General features: G+C 45.9%; 1 protein-coding gene across 1 annotated transcript in view; it reads left to right on the top strand.

Moving 5' to 3' along the window:
• The window catches only part of HPSE2 (heparanase 2 (inactive)), a 660,133-nt gene extending 641,473 nt beyond the window's left edge, over nt 1-18,660 (top strand). The window contains exon 12 of the mRNA XM_032313019.1: nt 16,154-18,660. Within this exon, the coding sequence (XP_032168910.1) occupies nt 16,154-16,319 (166 nt within the window). The 3' untranslated portion in view covers nt 16,320-18,660. The remainder of the gene's footprint in view (nt 1-16,153) is intronic.
• The last annotated feature ends 285 nt before the right edge of the window (nt 18,661-18,945 follow it).

The raw sequence follows: 18,945 nt of genomic DNA, 5'->3' as shown, positions 1-18,945 counted from the left end.
TAATAGTTCCCATTCTGGAGAAGTCAAAGAGAACATTGGGGGCATCTCTGTATCCACAAAGGAAAGAATCTTCCCAATGCCTGATGCGATCACAAATCAGTGAGCATTGTCCTCTAGGGAATCGATTCCATCCAAGACATAAATATCTCCAGTGTCTTTCAACAAACAGGGAAACAACAGGAAGCTGGGCCAAAGAAGTCAACTTACATAAAAAAACAGGACTCACGTTTTTAGGGAAAAGTCAAACCAAGAGCAGGTGTTTGCTCACATCCCAGTGTCCTGCCCTATATGTCTAATTCGATTCCATTTGAAGGGAAAGCTATCCAAAAATTAGAAAAGAAGGAAACAACCTTCATCACACTGACCATTCTATTCTGACACAGTAACTCGAGGGAATGAGCAGCTACTAAGAATCCCAGGGAGAATGACATTTTGAAGTGATCTGCTTCATTCTCCCTACCCTTAGATAGTCTACGGCAAAGCCATCTGGACTAGACGATGCTCTAGGTTTAAAGACCTCTGGGGAATGAGTGCCCACAATTTCAATCTTGTCCAAACACTCAATTTTATAAGAACACTGTGACCCACTGTGGCTGGGACTTTATAGATAATAAAGGACTTTAAGAGCCATTATCTCATTTGACCCTCTGAATAGCACCAAGAACAAAGTAGAACAATCCCTGCCTCCCTCACACTTTAGAGTTGGAGAAACGAAATCTTAGAGCATTAAGTGACTTCCTCAAGAGTCACACAACTATTAAGTGATAGAGTTAGAAAGTATCTAGCACCCAATTTTCCTGGCCCCAAATCCAGTGCACTCTCCTCAGCACTGTGCTACCCCAGTAGTCCAGCAATATAAAATTATAGTGACATATTGACAAACATACAGTACAGATCACTGAATGCTATCATGATACTGTCTGCTTTCATTTCATCATAAACTTTTCACAGAATAAATGTGAAGAGTATCAGGGTACTCAGCAATGTTCTGTCCTCTATGCCAACTCACCTCTGTTCCATTAACTTTTCTTCAGAAGTCCTAATTCCAGATCCTTCTTAAAAAGTCTTGTGAACTGCTTCTAAGATTCTTTTTCCCAGTCATATAGAATGTTAATAAAAGGTTTTTTTCTTTGCAAAATTGGTGTTTTCCCTTCTGTTTCTTCTATGCTCTTCTCAGACAAAAGGATTATTAAATGCCAGCACTTACTATAAATTGGTTTAATTTGAAACCTATAAAAATCAATTTTGACATAGGACATTCTGACCTTATACACATAAGCACTGCTAGCTAACTCTCCTTCCCCTACTGGAGCTCAAGCCCAGAGTTACATCTCTGAGGGAAAGATGCTGGCACATGAGCCGTCTCATATTTCTTCATCCATTCATCACCTTTTATTGAGATTCTACTTTGTGCCAGACATGACTTGTTCCCCTTCAGCAGTCTATTGTGCAGTGGCCAGTAACGCAGCTGAAATTTTCAATGAACTATAGTCCAGTAACCACAAAGAGCTCAGGAATCCCAAGTAGATAAACTAGGGGAAAATGTCTGAACATGAAGTTCAATGTGAATGCTTCATCTCAGAATGTCTCTTGATCTTCCTCATGCCAACCCACGCCATCAGTAGCCTTCAAAAGCTATTCAGTATAGAGTATTTAGGGGAAAGGGGGAACGGGATTCTGAGGTCCCTGTCCTCGAGGAGTTCATCTGCTATTAGAAACAAACAGCTAACAGGAAGTGGCTTGTGGATGGTACATGAGAGAGGTGTGGAGAATTTCTGCTTCAGGGCTAATAGGTTCCATATTAAATGTTTGTATTTCATATCTGTATGATGCATATTCATATTCATATCTGTATCTTCATATTTATATCTGCATAGCTGTCGTGATGTTAGCTGAAAGAAACTTAAGGTTCCTATGAATCTAGAATCTTATTGCCTGTTCTGTGAAGAAATGAACATATTTTTTCTTTTCTGAATACTGCTTATTTTTTCCATCTCTCTGGGATATGACTTTTGCTTTGATTTCATATTCATTAAATCCTATATCAAAGAAAAACAGTGGCATCTAACTGCATGCCTTTAGAAGGGTGTCATTTGATGTTAGCCAAACAGAATAGTTCTGAAAATACACAAGTTAACACCCAGGTGCTAAGAGTTTAAAAATATCTTCATGACCCTGTTGGAATAGACCACATTATGATACTTCATCTCCAGATTCAGAGTTCGGAGAGTGTGAGGGCAGAACTGGCCACCACCTGACCTACCACAGCCTCTAAAGATGACTAGAAGCGCCACATTTATTTTGGGGCATGGACAGATCTGGGAAAAGGAGCTTGGGGAAAAGTCTTAACCCTCAGAATTCTATACCGAGACATCTCACTCACACACTTAGAAACAACTTACCTCAGCAGACTCCAGACACGTAAGTGTGTAAGTTCTACACTGCTGATACTAGCTTCTGATGATGATGGTGGGATTTCTGAATTCTGTGTGACCAGACCCACTCTGTGCAGGTTTCCATTCTCTCACTTGTCTGGGATCATTTAAATTAGTTTCTTCTTAAAATAAACCATGTTATAAAAGTTCTGCAGTTATTAAAAGATGACTTTATAGAGGAGAAATAAGTTTGAGAGTACTCTTAGCAATCAAGAAGTTTCCTCTAGGGGCGCCTGGGTGGGCCAGTGGGTTAAGCCTCTCTGCCTTCAGCTTGGGTCATGCTCCCAGGGTCCTGGGATCGAGCCCCATGTCGGGCTCTCTGCTCAGTGGGGAGCCTGCTTCCTCCTCTCTCTCTGCCTGCCTCTCTGCCTACTTGTGATCTCTGTCTGTCAAATAAATAAATAAATAAAATATTAAAAAAAAAAAAAAAAAGAAGAAGAAGAAGTTTCCTCTAGAGCATCCCTGATAGAAAGCCTGTCAGCTTCTGTTTGATGAGACTGCTTCTGTCCTGAGTCAGCCCACTCTGGGACTTGACAGCTCTGATGGTAGGAAAGAGCCTCCTTGTATGTAGCCAAAGGGTGTTTTCTTCCATTTCTCCCCTTGCTTTAGGAAAATTAAGCAGAGTAAATCTATACCTTCTTCATAATAATTTTTCAGTGTCTCCCTGTAGAGTTGTACTCTCCAAGCTAAACACTTAACTCCTTCAGCCATTCCTCAAATGGTCTGGTTTCCAGATTGCTCACTATTCTGTTCACCTTGGAATCCACTGAGCTATAGAACCTTATCTCCTATGATTAACTGCTCAATTTTCTCACCTCAGACAAGCTCAGTGGTGGAGGTCTGAGAAGGAGTAGGAAGTGTGAACATTTTCTTATTTCAGTTTGCCTCATCACACAGAAACGTAACATTTTTAAATCTCTGCCAACTTCATAATGAAAAATAATGCTGTCATCTTAATTTGTATTCTTTGAGTATTAGTGAGGTTGAAAATTTTTTTATGTCTCTTAGTATTGCTTTTAGGCATTTTCTATGTCTTTTGCTTATTTTTCAATTGGGTTGTTATCTGTTTTCTTAATGATTTGTAAGTTTTTTCTAACATGAGGCAATTTCTGCTTTGCTACCTATCAGATGTGTTAAAATATTTTCCCCAGTATTTTATTTGCTGTTTTTCCAACTGTTTCATTTTTAGGATATTATCTTGACATTCAGAAGTATTCCCTTTTTATATAAGATATAAAATAAGGTGTGTGTGTTTATATATATATATACATATATATATATATGATAAATAAGATATAGTTAAGTCTATATATCTTTTTTTTAAATTTTTTTTAAAGATTTTATTTGACAGAGCGGGAGAAATCACAAGTAGGCAGAGAGGCAGAGAGGAGGAAGCATGCTCCCCGCGGAGCAGAGAGCCCGACGTGGGGCTCGATCGAAGTGGGGCTCGATCCCAGGACTCTGGGATCATGACCTGAGCCAAAGGCAGAGGCTTTAACCCACTGAGCCACCCAGGCGCCCCAAGTCTATATATCTTTTGCTTTGTGGTTTCTTCCATCCCACTCATATGTCTATGTATTTATAGTCCTGAAATCAGATAAATATGTATCTTTATTTTCTTCTAGTTTCTTTTTTGTTTCATTTTTTATGTTTATTTCTTCAGTGCCTCTGGAATGCGTTTTGATATTCTGTAAGAGGTAAGGGCTGTCCATAGTACTATTGGAGCTGAAAGTGGGTGCAGAAGTTGTCCATCCATACAGGGCATCAGGTGCTGGTCCTAAAAAGTCAGGAAAAAGAGGATCCTTTTTTTTTTTTAAGATTTTATTTATTTATTTGACAGAGATCATAGGTAGGCAGGGAGGCAGGCAGAATGAGAGGAGGAAGCAGGTTCCCCGCTGAGCAGAGAGCCCGATGCAGGGATGCAGGAATGCAGGGCTCCATCCCAAGACCCCAGGATCATGACCCAAGCCGAAGGCAGAGAGGCTTTAACCCACTGAGCCACCCAGGAACCCCAAGAGGATCCCTTTTTTTAAAAGCAGACATTAGAATGGAGACCTCTTTTACCTGGAGGTAAAGGCCCTGCTGTGCCGATGCCACCACCTCATTGGCAGCCCTGTTAGGGCACTTGAGAGCCCTCCAGGAGGAAAGACGAGCCAGAGGCCCGGTGGCAAGTGAGCGGGACGGTCATACTTAGGCTCACAGCAGCGTTCAAGCTAGAGTTCCTGGTGAGAAAGTCTGAAACGGACACTGTGAAAGTAGAAATGTAAATATATATGAGTATGCATATTTATAAAAATACTTGCACAAGGCTCTGAGTCAATCTGTAGAAAAACTACAAAGAAGTAACTACACAGAGATGAGCCTTACACATCTCTGGTTAATGTAAGCTTAACTACTCATTGAGACATAGAGAATTTGGACTCTTTTCACACTTGTGCTCATTTCAGGGTGTTCTGTGGTTCTGTGGTTCGAAAAGAGACAGTAGCCAGAACCAACGTATACAGGGTGATCTGAGTAAATAATTATAGACCTATCTGGAAAATGCCGTGAAAGTACTGAATGACATATTTAATCCTCTTGGGTGTCTCCTGCTTGGAAAGAGCTTGAACCACCTTTGGTTTGTAGGGAACTCTGTGCCACAGCCTGTGACCTGAGAGAAACTGAAATGTCTTTGAGAACTTGCTCTTCAAAAAAAGCACTGAGTTTTCCTTTTTAATGTTAAAGAAATGCAGAGTCTGTTATCTATGCAAATACTTCATCCAGATTTAAGATTCAAGTCTTAATTCCTCCTGGGATGTGCTACACACATGCTTGCCTGTAGGGACTGAGGAGAATGCTTATCTCCCTGGTGGACGAACGGGAGGGGAGGCATGAAGGGAAGCAGTGCTCTTGAAAGAGCAAAAATGCTCACTTCAGACTAGCCAAAAAAACTTGCCTTTGGAAAGTTCACATCTTACTTACTTTTTTTTAGATTAAAAAAAAAAGTGGCCTCTTGACATGGTACTCCAAAACAGAGAGAAAGGCTCTTTTTATTCAAAATGACTTCAGAATGTGATGGTTAGAAAGCTGTTTGCATCTCCTCTTACCCAACTGCGAACACCTTCCCACTCCCTCTCCTAACCCTGGGGCTCAACCATGGCTTCGAGATGAATCACCTGGGACCTTTAAAAAGCCCCGTGCCCAAGCCACACCCCAGACCAATTAAACCAAAATTCTCCAGGCTGGGACCCAGGCACCAGTACTTTTAAAGTTCCCCAGGTGATTCAAATATGTGGCCAAGGTTGCGAACAACTGTGGCTCCAGAAAATGCTGGAACAATATCCCAGCGGATTTTCTGATTTTCATCTTCTGTTTCACCCGGATCCTAACCTTCATTTAGGCACTAAGCCATTTTGCCAAAGGTGCGAACATGCCATGAGCCCTGGGCCTTCTCTATGACTAAGTGGAAGGATGTGTACATGTCCTCAAAGGGTTTATTGTTGTTTTGTTTTAACTCCCAGATTAGTAATGTACAGATCGCTGTGCAGATTAGAGGATTATAAAATGCTTTTATACTTTACAGAGACTTGACATCTTAAACCAAGATGTTTAGGAATTCAGGGCTTTCACTCTGCACTCGGGGTTGTTCTCTGAGAGTTTTTCATTTGCTCTCGGCTTTGGAATACATTTCCTTGCAGCTCGCTCCAGCAGCTGGAATCTCTCTGCACAGCTGTCCATCAAGGCTGTGGTCTCCCCTCCCTCCCTTCACTCACTTGGGGACTCTCGCTGCAGGCAGAGATTTCCATTCTGTTCCAGATCGCCCTTATGAAACACTGGTAAATGGGCACCTAAGGCTAAAGCTCACGGGCTTCGCAGCAGTTACTCTAAACTGAGGGGCAAGGACGCAGAATACGCGGCTCTGCAGGACTGGGAAGAAATGGCCCTTGTCTTCTTCCTCCTCCACACCCTCCCGAGGCTGTTGACATCCATAGACCCTGGAAGAGAGCCTGTGCCACCTGGGATGTCTTACTTTTCACTTTTGAAGGTGCACCAGTGCACCTGGTATCACAGGGAGCACTTTCTCAAAATCCTGTAAAACCGAGATGTTTATCCCTTTGATTTAACATATTTGAATAGGTGTCCAAGGAGCCATGACTTTAAAATGAAAGAGCTCATTTTGGGTGTGGTTTCTGGACTTTATCTCATACTTTTACATACGGAAAACCCATCTGCACACCTGTCCACGTGCGTGCGTGCACACACTCCTACCCTTGTGCCAGACTCTCTTCATCCCACCTGCAGACTGCCCGTTAAAAAAATGTTTCTTTTTAAAAAAAATTTTTTTAAAGTTTTTATTTATTTATTTGACAGAGAAAGAGACAGCAAGAGAGGGAACACAAGCTGGGGGAGTAGGAGAGGGAGAAGCAGGCATCCTGCCAAGCAGGGAGCCCGATGTTGGGCTGGATATCAAGACCTGAGCCGAAGGAAGATGCTTAACAACTGAGCTACCCAGGCGCCCCCGGGAGATGCTTCTCAACCCACACTGCATCTTCCAGCCCCGCACAGTTAGGGCTGGGGACCTGATCTCTCATCACGGAGGATACCTGAAGACAAGACAAGACAGACCACAGAGGGTATATATGGGAGAAGGGAGTGTAAGGAGGGAAGAGATGAATTCTAACCTGGGAGTCTGGGAGGTCCGGGCTGAGGGCCATTGAGCAGGAGCTGGAAGCATGAGAGATACACCTAGGAAACGCTAGACCAAAGGAGATTCCAGGCAGTGGGATGAGCTTACTGAGTGTTCAGAAGCACAAAAGTTCAAGGAGGGAGTGAGTAGTGGCAAATCATTTTACATGATTGGAATATAAGATGCTTTGTAGGGTGAGGGGGAAAGGCCACAAAAATATACTAGAGCCAGAACAGAAGACCTCAAAATTCAGGCTGAGAGGTGTGATTTTCCTTTTGTCTCTCTCTTTGTGTAATTTTAATTATACTGTGTCTGACCACACATTTGCGTGTTTCTGGGTTTCTGTCTACATGGGTAAGGACTGCTACAACTGAGTTTGTACAACACAAAGAATAGGAGGAATATGAGTAATGCCCCTTCCACACCACTCATGAGTGTTGGAGAGCATGGCACCAAGTCTTTACAATGGGAAGGGAGCAGAGTTAACCACATGTTAAAGTCTCTCCATGGTTTTTATAGCTGGTTCCTATTGTGTCCTGTGGTTTGAGTGTGATATGCCTATGACATGGAGCTTTGAGATGGTCACAGAATCAAATTTTCTTCCCAAACTGCCCCCAGATGATTTCCTCATCTGTTGGGAATTAACAATATCAGTATAAATCCAGGTTCCGTAGCTGGGCTCTCATCTTGTCTGCCAAATGTGCTAAGTTACTTTAAGCCATTAGAGACACATGATAGAATCCCATTATGGCTTGGACCATTATTACACCACTTGGCTAGAACACAGATCAAATCATGACCCCAAACCTAACTGCAAACAGGAAAAGTCTATATCTCTAACAACTTGCCTATAAAATCCCCCCAGCTCTGTTGGATGAAGGAATCCTAGGGTTTGCTCCGAGATACAGAAGATAGATCAAAACTCCTCATTGTTTCAATATGCCCCTCAAAGAATAGGATGAAGGGCATATGATCTTATCAGCCTCAAAGGGTCTCCATGGCCAGGAACCTCACACATGATGTGGGCTCCCGGAGGAGAGAGGGGAACAGGAAGCCTTCATCTCCGTTTGCCCTCTCTTGCACAGTCTCTTCTCTTTAACAACAGAGGAAGGGGTCAGAGTATCCAATCAGGAGAAGTCCTAGCGAGGATGACCAACATTAATTAGAATTAGTCTCGAAAGAAAGAAGGGACCGAACCGCATGCTCTTGAAAATTAAGAAATGCAAACAGTTTGGTCTAGCAGGCAAAATGACTCCAGTGCACAGATAAAATAAAGCTGAGCAGGGCCGGTGCTAACTAAAGGGGGAGCTGCAGCTAATATGCCTGCCTTCCAGCTGGGGCTATCCGATAAGACCCTGTGAAGGAGGCCACAGGGGCCTGGAAGGAAGGGGAGACTTTTTGACAGAATCTACCAGATTCCAGGAAAGCTTCAGGGCACACCTGGAAGTCATCCTCCCCACAACCCCAGAGGCAGGAGTACCCCTGAGAGGGTAATGAGCATCCTTAAGCCTCTGGTCTAGCTAGGCTAGTGAGAAGGGCGACACTAACCCGAGGCCACTCCAGAGGGGCCCTGGTCAGCGGGATGGCGATCACTCCTGGCCATTTCAAAGGAATTTCCTTTCTAAGCTACCCCAGATGCACAGCCTCTCCCGGAGCAGGCGAGAGGAGGAATGCCCCTCTGTCCTCAAACCCTCCAGGCTCTAACCTGCCCCTGACCTGGCGAAGGGCAGGGCAGCTGCAGAGACCGGCTTCCTAACTCAGCGAGGGGGCCACACGGGGCAGCGGGGCCTGGAGGGCCTGTAAAGCGTACACAGGTGCGCGGCCGGCGCGGAGGACTGGGAGGCCGGGTCGCGCGGGCGCCGCCAGCCCCGCACCTGCGCCGACCCCCTCCCTGCACGCGGGCCGAGAAGCCCGCACCCCGGCGGGAATCGAAGCCGGGCTGCGCTCCTTTCCTTAATATTGGCCACATTTGGGGCGGGGGGGAGGCGGGCGGGGGTGCTGCCAAGTGTACCGCAAGGCCGTTTTGCTGGGCTCTGAATGACCCTTAGGTCTGTTCCTCCGAGAGGCCGAGCGCAGTGCAGTGTGGCGGGGTCCGAGTGCGGGTGTGGGGGCGGCGCACGCGCTCTGGCTTCCTGGGAGCCCGCGCCGGAGGGGTCGCGGGGGGGGGCGGGGGGGTGGAAAATGCTGTCCCGTGCTGTTGTGTAGAACAAGAGTGCCCTCTAGTGGCGCACGGGACAGCACTCTGGAATGAGAGAGCTGGATGTGTGGGATTACAAGGAGCAAAGGGAGCTGACGCCCCTTCCCCAACACACACACTCAGATTCTTAGACATTCTCCTCCCTCCCTCCGCTGCCTCCCTTCTTCTCTCCCTCTCATGGTTTAACCATACACAAACAGACACTAGAACAGACGGGTGTCATGTCCAGGCCAGCACATTTCATGTTGGGAGTCTGGACTAAAACTCAAGTCTCTGGACTTCCAGTCCAGTGTCTTTTCCTTCTGGATTCATCTCCCTGCATATTTATAACCAGTCCTCCTCTTATTGCTCACCTGCTATGTGAGCTGGTGGAGGGAGAGTGCAAGAATGAACAAGACAGACACATGGTCTTCCTGCCTAGTGAAGACACAGACAGTAGGTCAGCAATGCCAGTACCCGGTGATGAGTGCAGAGATCTCAGAAGTGTGGGGTAATATGGAAACACTTTGGAGGGGCATCTGACCTAAAGGACAGATCGGAGTTAGCCAGGGAAAGGAAGCTGGAAGGGGGAGGGAATGTGGAGAAGGTCCCAAGCAGCAGGAACAGGTACAAAAACTCTGGGGTCAGAGATTGCACTTGGCGACACTGTAGCATGGAATGGGAGGAGGTGGTGAGTAGTGGGGAGCAGGAATGGACAGGAACGAGGGTGAGCCTCTAGAGGGCTGGAGACATAGGTAAGAAGGCTTTGCCTATTGGGTCTTGTAAAGGCTTTGGACAGTGTTCTAAGATCAGCAGGGAGCGACTGAACATTAGGTAGGTGAATATTGTGATCAGATTCCTGTTTGTGCAGGATGACTCTTGAGTTTGGCATTAAATGCTTCAAGTTAGTTGTTAGACTTTGGACAACCCACTTAAAAAATGTTCAGGACGGAAGGACTCTGAGGTTTCATCTAGCCTGTTTTACACATAGAGAAACCCAAGTTCAGAGAACACAAATCACTTCCTCAAAGTAGCTGAGGCGGAGTGATTATCTCTAAGTCCCTTTACCTCCCACTCAAGGTCCCAAATATGCCAGCCTGAAGCAGACAGAGCTCCAAGGAATTCTCCCAATAATACAGTCTTCCCCAGCCTCTGCCCCACAAAAATCCACCCAGGGCCAGACCAGAGTCCAGCAAATTATCTTCAAGATTGGCAAAGAGCATGCACACTACACTTGCTTCTCTGAGCCCTCAGGATAGTCGAAAGCTTGCTTCAGGATCCACGGCTAGCAAGAACCAGGGTAAACCATGAGGACCAGAGACTGTAGACAGGTGGTGGGGGAAGGAGGGTGACCTAGGCAAGGGGCTCCCATAGAGACCAGAACAGAAGGCTTGACTCCACACTGACACATTGAATCTCATTTCAGATAGCATGCAAAATAAAGAAAACAAGTTTAGGAATTGAAAAATTAACTCAGACTTTGTAAAAACAGATGGTGATAAAATGCAGTTGTCCTAATATTTGGACAATTTAAATGCTCCCAGCAGCTAGGGATTTAAAAGAAATAGTTCAACATAGGCTGGATCATTTAGCATTTGGTGTGAAAAGTCACAGTAAGTAAGGAGGTCCCAAAATATGATGGAAATATGATTAGGAAGGGTTTTAAAATAAAGAAACACGATCCTGGTGAGTGCCATCTGGAATTGGAGAATAACGTAAATAGTAGAAAGAGGTGTCAGAAAGGACTGAATTCAAGACCCAGCTAAGCCATCTATTAGCTGTGTGACCTTGCCCAGACCACTTAACCTCTCTGACCTCATCTCAGTAGTAAAGTTACAAAAATAATAATAGTAATCACCTCATTCACCTCACAGGCCTCTTTAGCGATCATAAGGGAGGCCAGACAGGACCATGGTGAAGGGCAGTGTTGCAAATCTCACCTATATCACTTACTGGCTGTGTGACTTAGGTGAGACCCCTCTAAACTTTGATTTCCTCATCCGTAATATAGGGTTGCTAAGCCCTGCCTCAGCTGGTTGTTGGAAGGACTAAATGCGATAGTCAAATGAAATCATTACAAAATGCCTTTGTGTACAAAATAGTCATCGCCATTACTAATCAATGATTTTTATCATCAGTGTGACTGACTATGTTTTCAAACTTACAAATTGTTCATAAAAATGAAAGACTATTGTAATATTTAGCATGATATGACTTTACTGGGTAACAGGATGAATATTAAAATAAAAATGTAAGCAGAAAAATAGAATGGAGGTGGTGAAGTATGTGGCCTGTCTATAATGGAGGGAATTTATAGATGAGGATGTGTGGAGACTCAGGGTCTCCCTGAATTAACTCATGTTGGCTTAGTTAAGAGATGATCAAATGGATCTTTTTTTTAGGAAGAAAAATACTATCCGTAATCAATGGCCTCGTGTCAGGTTGGGATAAGGTATCTGGTAAGTGACTGAGAATCAGCAATAATTCAGGTCTTATCTCATATCTCCAGAGCCACTGAGAGCAAGAGAGTAATTGGTAGGTTAATGAAATCCGTAAAGACACTCAGCGAACCTCCAGGGAGCCTCTCCGAAGCTGGAGAAACTCCACCTCAAAGATAAGAAGTAGTGCAAAAGAACCTCAAAGCTCATTCACTTGTTCAAAGATATTTCATCCCTCCTCCAGGCCGAGCACCTTGTTAGGCACCGAGGAGTTAGGGATGAAAGACATGATCCCTTTCCTGATCAAGCTCACAGCCCAGTGAGGGATAGTGAGTAAGTCTCTACAATTCAGTGAGGTAGTCATAGATAAGTTTGGGATACAAGAGAATCCAGAGTTGGAGCTCCTAGCCCAGCCCAGAGGTCAGAGAAGTTTCCCCAGAGAGGACAACACCTGAGCAGATTCTGCAACGACACAGTGTGGTTAGTCTGACAGGGGAGGAGGGTGAGTTGTGAAGTGGAACTGCACGTTATTTACTTTGGTCCTGCAGGGCAAGGGGGCCAGGCCTGTAAAAGGACCAGGGTTCCTTAGTGATGTCAGCTTATGTCACCATCCTCCCACATTACAGTAATTGTCCTTTTAAAATCTCTTGCTTGAGGGCGCCTGGGTGGCTCAGTTGGTTAGGAGACTGCCTTCGGCTCAGGTCGTGATCCCAGCGTTCTGGGATTGAGTCCCGCTCAGGCTTCCAACACCATGGGGAGTCTGCTTCTCCCTCTGACCTTCTGCCGTCTCATGCTCTCTCTCTCTTTCTCTCTCAATTAAATAAATAAAATCTTAAAAAAAAAAAAAAAAACTCTTGCTTGAGGGGCACTTGGGTGGCTCAGTCGGTTAAGTGTCTGACTCTTGGTTTCAGCTCAGGGCATGATTTCAGGGTCCTGAGGTTGAGCACCCGGCCCCGTGTCAAGCTCTGCTCCTCCCACCTCTACTCGCTCTCTCGATCTCTCTCTATCTCTCTCAAATAAATAAGTAAAATCTTTAAAATCTCTTGCTTGAAAAAAGCATGTGATGCCCCTCTCCTCCCAAAAAAGCTATTAGGAATTTTATAACAGTTTTAAATGAACGTGTGTCTTATTAATCCCAACAGTGTCTACTGGTACTTGAAAAATATTTACTGTACTTTTAAATGAACTTTCATACTTCATTTCCAACAATATCTACTTACGTTGTCATTTGAGAAATATTTATTTCATTTATGAGCAAGATTTAACTAGCTTTTCATTGTGAAATAATCTTTGTTTGTGCATATGTTGGTGATGACCTGAAAAGAACAGCCAATCAGCCCAAGCTCACCCCCAGAGGCCAGGGAGCCGTAGTTAGCATTGGGGTCGGGGGTACTGGCAGGACCCAAGACTGGAGAGCTAGCCAGAATGGGGCTTCATTGTCCATGTGAAAGTGGAAGCACGGGGAAATGCTGAAGAGTTTAAAGCAGTGACAGAAATTGATTGCTCTGTCAGCAATGTGGCAAGCAGCAGGAGGAAGGCAAGGCAGGGGGCAAAGAGATCGGTTACATGGCAAGTTCTGAACTAAGGTAGTAGCAGTAGTAGAGAGAAAGAAGCAGATATGAAAAATATTAAAAGGTAGAATTGACTTTGTGACACCCGACGGCATTGAGGGGTGGCCAGCTTTCTGGCTTAGGTCATTGGGTAGATGGTGGTCCCAACACAGAAAAGGCTAAGAAAAGGACAGGGTTTGAGGAGACCATTTTTACTTTGGACATAGTGGCTTTGTAGTTCCTGTGGGACAGCCAAGTGGAGATGACATTAGTTAGAAGAAGGATCTAGGCTATGTTTGGGGAGAATTGACATGGATAACAAAGTTCTGGGTGTGGGTGACAGCACTCAGTGAGAGTATGGAGTGGGAGAAGAGGTCCAAGGACAAGGCACCAAGAACCCCAATATATGAGACAGGTAGAAGCAAACAGTCCCTCTTAACAGGCAACCACTTGCAGAAATGAAGGAGGAGGAGAATGGGGGTGAGAGAGAGACAGAGACACCACGGGAACCAAGGGAAGAGAGGACTGAAACTTGTCAGTCCCGAGAGCAGTCAAGTACAAGGACCAGTAAGTTTACCCGCAGCTATGGTGAAAAGAATTAATAACAAAACCCCATCTCCTACTTACGGGACTGGTTATGCTGTCAGAGCGTCCCATGCTTTGTACTTCACGTCCCTGGTCCTGGAGCCTACAGCAAATGCACAGACAGGAAAGCTCTGGAAGGGAGGTGACTGTCTAAGGGAGTGAGTGACTGGAATTAGAGATCTGTCCCCAGAATCTCAACCATGCTCCTTGGCTCAACCCACACTTGGGTTAGCTTTTTACAAATAACCAACAAGGAAAGCAGAATGGGTCCTATTAGAGAATAACAATATAGACATTCAAAGGCTTGCTTATCACACTTCCCAGAACCCAGACATAGAGCAATGCTCTGGGATGGTGTGATGCTAAAAGGACATTACCTCATTCCTTATGGGGAGGGCTTGCTCGCAGTTCCGTATGCAAGAGGGATCATTGAAGGTCTTCAAGTAGAGCAGTGATATTAACTGAGGATGAATTGGAAAGATTAATTAGTATTATTGAACTTGTATTTGATGGTGCATGTATATGTCTGGTTGTTGGATATTCACACCACCTGAAACAAAATAATGAAAGTACGCCTTGAAGACCTGTTCTGGCTTTTTTTTTTTTTTTTTTTTTTTTTTTTTGTCTTTTGCAATTGGACCCCTTCTCCTACCCTACCTCCTACTCCAGTGAATAGGCTCTCTTCACCAGAGGTAGTCACTTAAATTTGGAGCAAAAGCTCCTTCCAGGTTTGATAAGGTCAATACTTACCAGATCTCAATTCTCCTACTTCTGTACTTTTCCAGAGGCAGGTCTGGCTCTCCACACAGGCGTCCCCTGCTCACTCTGTCATTCCTTAGTCGCACCAATAAGAGGAAGGTGGCTGTCCCTCTGGCCTGTTGGATCTGGATCAGACCCAAACTTATCCATGTGGGACCAGGCCTGAACCTGCCTCCCTGCCTTGCCCTCTGTTGGGAGCAACTCACAGCTCACTTATCTCTGGGAATTCTCCGGTCTGCTGTGCTGACCACCTCTCTCCAAACCTGGTTACCACTCACAGAACAGCAGGAACACGGAACAAAGACCTTTATATCAGTGTGTAACATTTCATTCTCTTTACAGCTCAGATAATATCACTGCATTGTCATCACATTGGAGGTCGGGCAGGACCCCAAAATAGTCATCACTATGCAACATTGATTTTCTGAGGGTGACTCACGGCCTTGTTTCTAGGGTGGTCTGGCTCTGGCCTTTTCTTCTGACCCAGAAAACTGAGCTTCAATCTGGATACATGGCTGTACAAGTCATTCCAGGAACAGCTGGGAAGTTTTTTGGATTCTGTACCACAGGCCAAGGATGGGTGATGAGCTACTTCCCTTTCTCCTCAGTGTACTCTGTATGTGGCCCTCTTCTCAGGATTGAAGACGGCTGGTACACAGGAAGAAGAAAAGCAAGCAGGATGGGTGAGCAGGAGTTAGAAAACCCCTACTTTATCACCTACTCCACCATGTTGCTGGAACAGAAACATCCTTAAAATACGAGATATAAAGGACACCTAAGTGGCTTAGTCAGTAGAGAGTCCAACTCTTAATCATGATCTCAGGGTCATGAGATCGAGCCCCGAGTTGGTCTCCACACTGGTTATGGAGCCTGCTTAAGATTCTCTTTCCCCCTCTCCCTCCGACCCTCCACCCCCGCTGGCACTCTCTCTCTCCTTAAAAAAAAAAAAAAAAAAAAAAAAAAAAAGATTTGAAAACTCATTCTCAGAAAAAGGAGAATCATTAAGTGTCTCTCTCCTCCTTCAGAACAAACCTAGACAAGTTACATGATGTTCATTCTCAAATCTCTCAAATAAATTAAAGAGATCTTTTAAAAAGGAGACTTCTGAAATCATCTTAAGCCTGTGCATCACTCCACAGGGAAAAATTCTTCAGGTATACAATCAAACAGAACTGCTATTATGATTTTAAAAAGTAGGTGTAATACACTTCTCAGCTTCTGCATCATACTTTTCACTTGTCTAAATGATGTGTCTCTGGAACTAGACAGCCTGTGTTCAAATCCTGACTCCCAGACCCACAAGCTGGACCTTGGACCGGTCACTTAGCCACTCTAGGTAAAATGGAATCATGGCAATTTCTTTCTTGGAGCATGGCTGGAGCTTTTTAATGAGTTTTTCAAAAGTAAAACACAGAGCTGAGAGTTTGGGCATAGGAAGTGTCAGTAAGGGCCAGTCCCAGACAGACTGGCAGGCAGTCCAGGGCTGCCCAGGCTTGGCTGTGATGAGGCACTGACAAGTCCCACGCTATTTGTCTTCGCTGTAGGTCAGTGCAGCTGAACGGCCAACCCTTAGTGATGGTGGACGATGGGACCCTCCCCGAACTGAAGCCCCGCCCCCTGCGGGCCGGCCGGACATTGGTCATCCCTCCAGTCACCATGGGCTTCTATGTGGTCAAGAATGTCAACGCCTTGGCCTGCCGCTACCGATAAACCACCCTCACGCCCACAAGCCACCCGCAGGCCTGCTGGACTGCTTTCCACTCTCCTGCCCTAATCGTATCCTGATCTTTCAGACATCTTCTTAGCAACAAACCAGTCTGCTGCCCCATCCTGCTGGAATCAGCACAGACTTGCTCTCTAAAGAGACAAATGCCATAGCACGAGCTTTGCCTAGGGAGGCCACATGCACCCCAAAGGAAAGTGTACCCATCACCTGTGCCTATATAAGGATGAAGGTATGTGTGTGGAGCCGTATGTACCCATGTGCACACAACAGGAAGAGAAGCCGGCGGTGCGCTCGCAGGACCATGAAACAGCTCTCCATCATCTGGGTCACACAGCAGTGTCACTATAGACCTTAGCCTGGGACTGCTTCCCGCAGTACGAGATGAGGAAGGAAACCACCAAGTGGGCCTTCAGGAGCCCAGTCCTCTTCAAACTCCTCTCCTTGTCTGTTCCCTGCTGTTGCCCCGGGTTTCCTGTCACCTCTCTTCTCACCGGGGAGCAAGTGGGTGGGTCAGCACCGGCCTGCTGGGTGAGCTGTTTATGTCGTTTCCTGGCTGATGTATGAGTGTGTGCATCTGGGTTTCTGGCAGTGGCATCGATCACTGGCTATTCCTCCAGGAGACGGGTGCTTCAGAAGTAAAATTGTAATCGTACTCCAGATTTGTAAGAGGGTTCTATTCCTCTGTGAATCCGGATTCCCCTTGGGTTGGAATGGGAGTCAGGTAACAATATTCATGGAGTGGAGAACAGTGTATTAGGCACCACAAAAAGCAATCATCATCCGTCATGTGGCTGGGAGGGAGAGAGTTTCAGCACAAAGAGAAAGCACACTGAACCACCGAAGGAACGCAGACACACACACACACACACACACCAACTGAACAAGCAAATAATCAGACTTGCATCAAATCTGAAGGAATCTTAAGGGCTTGTCAGTCAGGCCCCTAATGGCTTGTTTGACCAAAGTTATTAAAAAAAAAAAAAAAAGTGCAAATCGAAAGTCATCCCTGTAAGACACAACCGAATCTAGCAATCCTTCCTGTTCCCCAAGGAGCTGTGTGCTTCTCCAGGCGTTTACTAGGCAGAAATCTAATGTGGTAGTGAAAGCTGACCAGGTCCGCGCTTTCCCAGACCAGCCAGTGTGAGCCCAGAACAAAGCCTTCCATGTACTGCCTGGGGGATGGGGAGTCTGGAAACTGAGGTCTGATGGAGAACTGTGGGGTGGTGGGTGGGAAGTCCCTGAATCGGGCAGGGCGGAGTGGACTGATTTAAAGATTACGATAAACCTGTATGATTCAAGGGGTAAGAGACAAGCTACCGCTGAAAAGACTCTCCCGTGGGGTTGATTTTCTTTCTCAGGATAAAGGACATGAAGGACAGGGCCTAAGGACAGGGCCAGGTGTGATGTGAGACACAGGAGGAAGATGACGTAAGGGAGGAAGTTCCCGACTCTGCGGAGAACAGGGAATCAGGGAGAGGGAAGCCAGCAGCTCCGCTCTGTGCTTGAGGAAGAGAGCGGACTCGGTTTTGCTGTGTGGGTCAGCGGGTCCGGAGGTGTGTGCTATGGTCAGCAAAAGGCGGGGGCAAGGACTGGGCTGGACCTGGTCAGTGGGCATGCCCAGCCTGGAGGTTTATGGAGAGAGGGGCGCAGACCCCCAGCACCACCACGCCCCAGGCTACCCAGGCGGCCTCCTCGGGAAGCTGGGAAGCCCGGAGCTCCTGCTGAAGCCTCAGCTCTGCGAGGCAAGGAGTAAAGCCTCAGCTCTGCGAGGCGAGGAGTAAGAAGTGCCCAGACTGGGGTAGAAAGCAGGGAGAGAAGTGGCAGAGGACAGCCCACGTGAGGAAGAGAGAGGAAAAGAGAGACAATGAAGTAGTCTCCCCAGACGTCGAAAAAGACGTGCAGATAGCAAAATCTCCTCTCTACAGAGGTGCAGGCAGAGCTGCAGGCCCCCGATGAGAACACAAGTAGGCAGTGGTCCCGCTGACCTGACCCAGGCCAATTTGCTTCCCCATGAAGGAGTCGCTGGTTCTACCCCCGCCTTCCTGAGAGGCGGGGAGAGGGTTCGGAGCTCGCCCAGGGTCACCCAGGGCAGTGGGCGCCTGAGCGTGGAATAATCCAGTGCCTGTTCATTTAACCACCAAGCCCAGGGTTGCCCACTTCCCAGCCTCACCCCCTCCCCTGCTGCTTGAGTGCGACCCAGCCTTCAGAGCTCCGCGCAAGCACGCTTCTTGTACATAAGTGCTGGTTCTTCCCTAAGCTTCCCAGCCCGCAGAAGATAGGCCGTTTCTGCTTCTTTGATCTTTCTTTCTGTATTAAATGCTCCCAAGAGGTTTAAGGTTTTTCTTTGTTTGTTTGTTTGTTTGTTTTTAATTTTTTATTTTTTGTTAGTTAATAAAAAGGGAGGAGAGGGAATCATTGAAATTTATATCTGGGGTCCTGCAGTTCTAACTTTGCAACTGTCTCATGAAAGAAATAGTTGCATTATTCAAAGGATACTGAGAAACTCATGATAATATCACATTCTTTAGGGATTTAGGGGCCAGGTATCTGTCCTGGCTTTTTCATTTTGGGGTGGGGGTAATTACTGAATCAGTAGGGATCACTTCCTGT

The sequence above is a fragment of the Mustela erminea genome, chromosome 14, assembly GCF_009829155.1.
Source record: "Mustela erminea isolate mMusErm1 chromosome 14, mMusErm1.Pri, whole genome shotgun sequence".
NCBI lineage: Eukaryota > Metazoa > Chordata > Mammalia > Carnivora > Mustelidae > Mustela > Mustela erminea.
The sequence above is the reverse complement of the archived record's forward strand: the minus strand, read 5'-3'. Positions and strand labels throughout refer to the sequence as shown.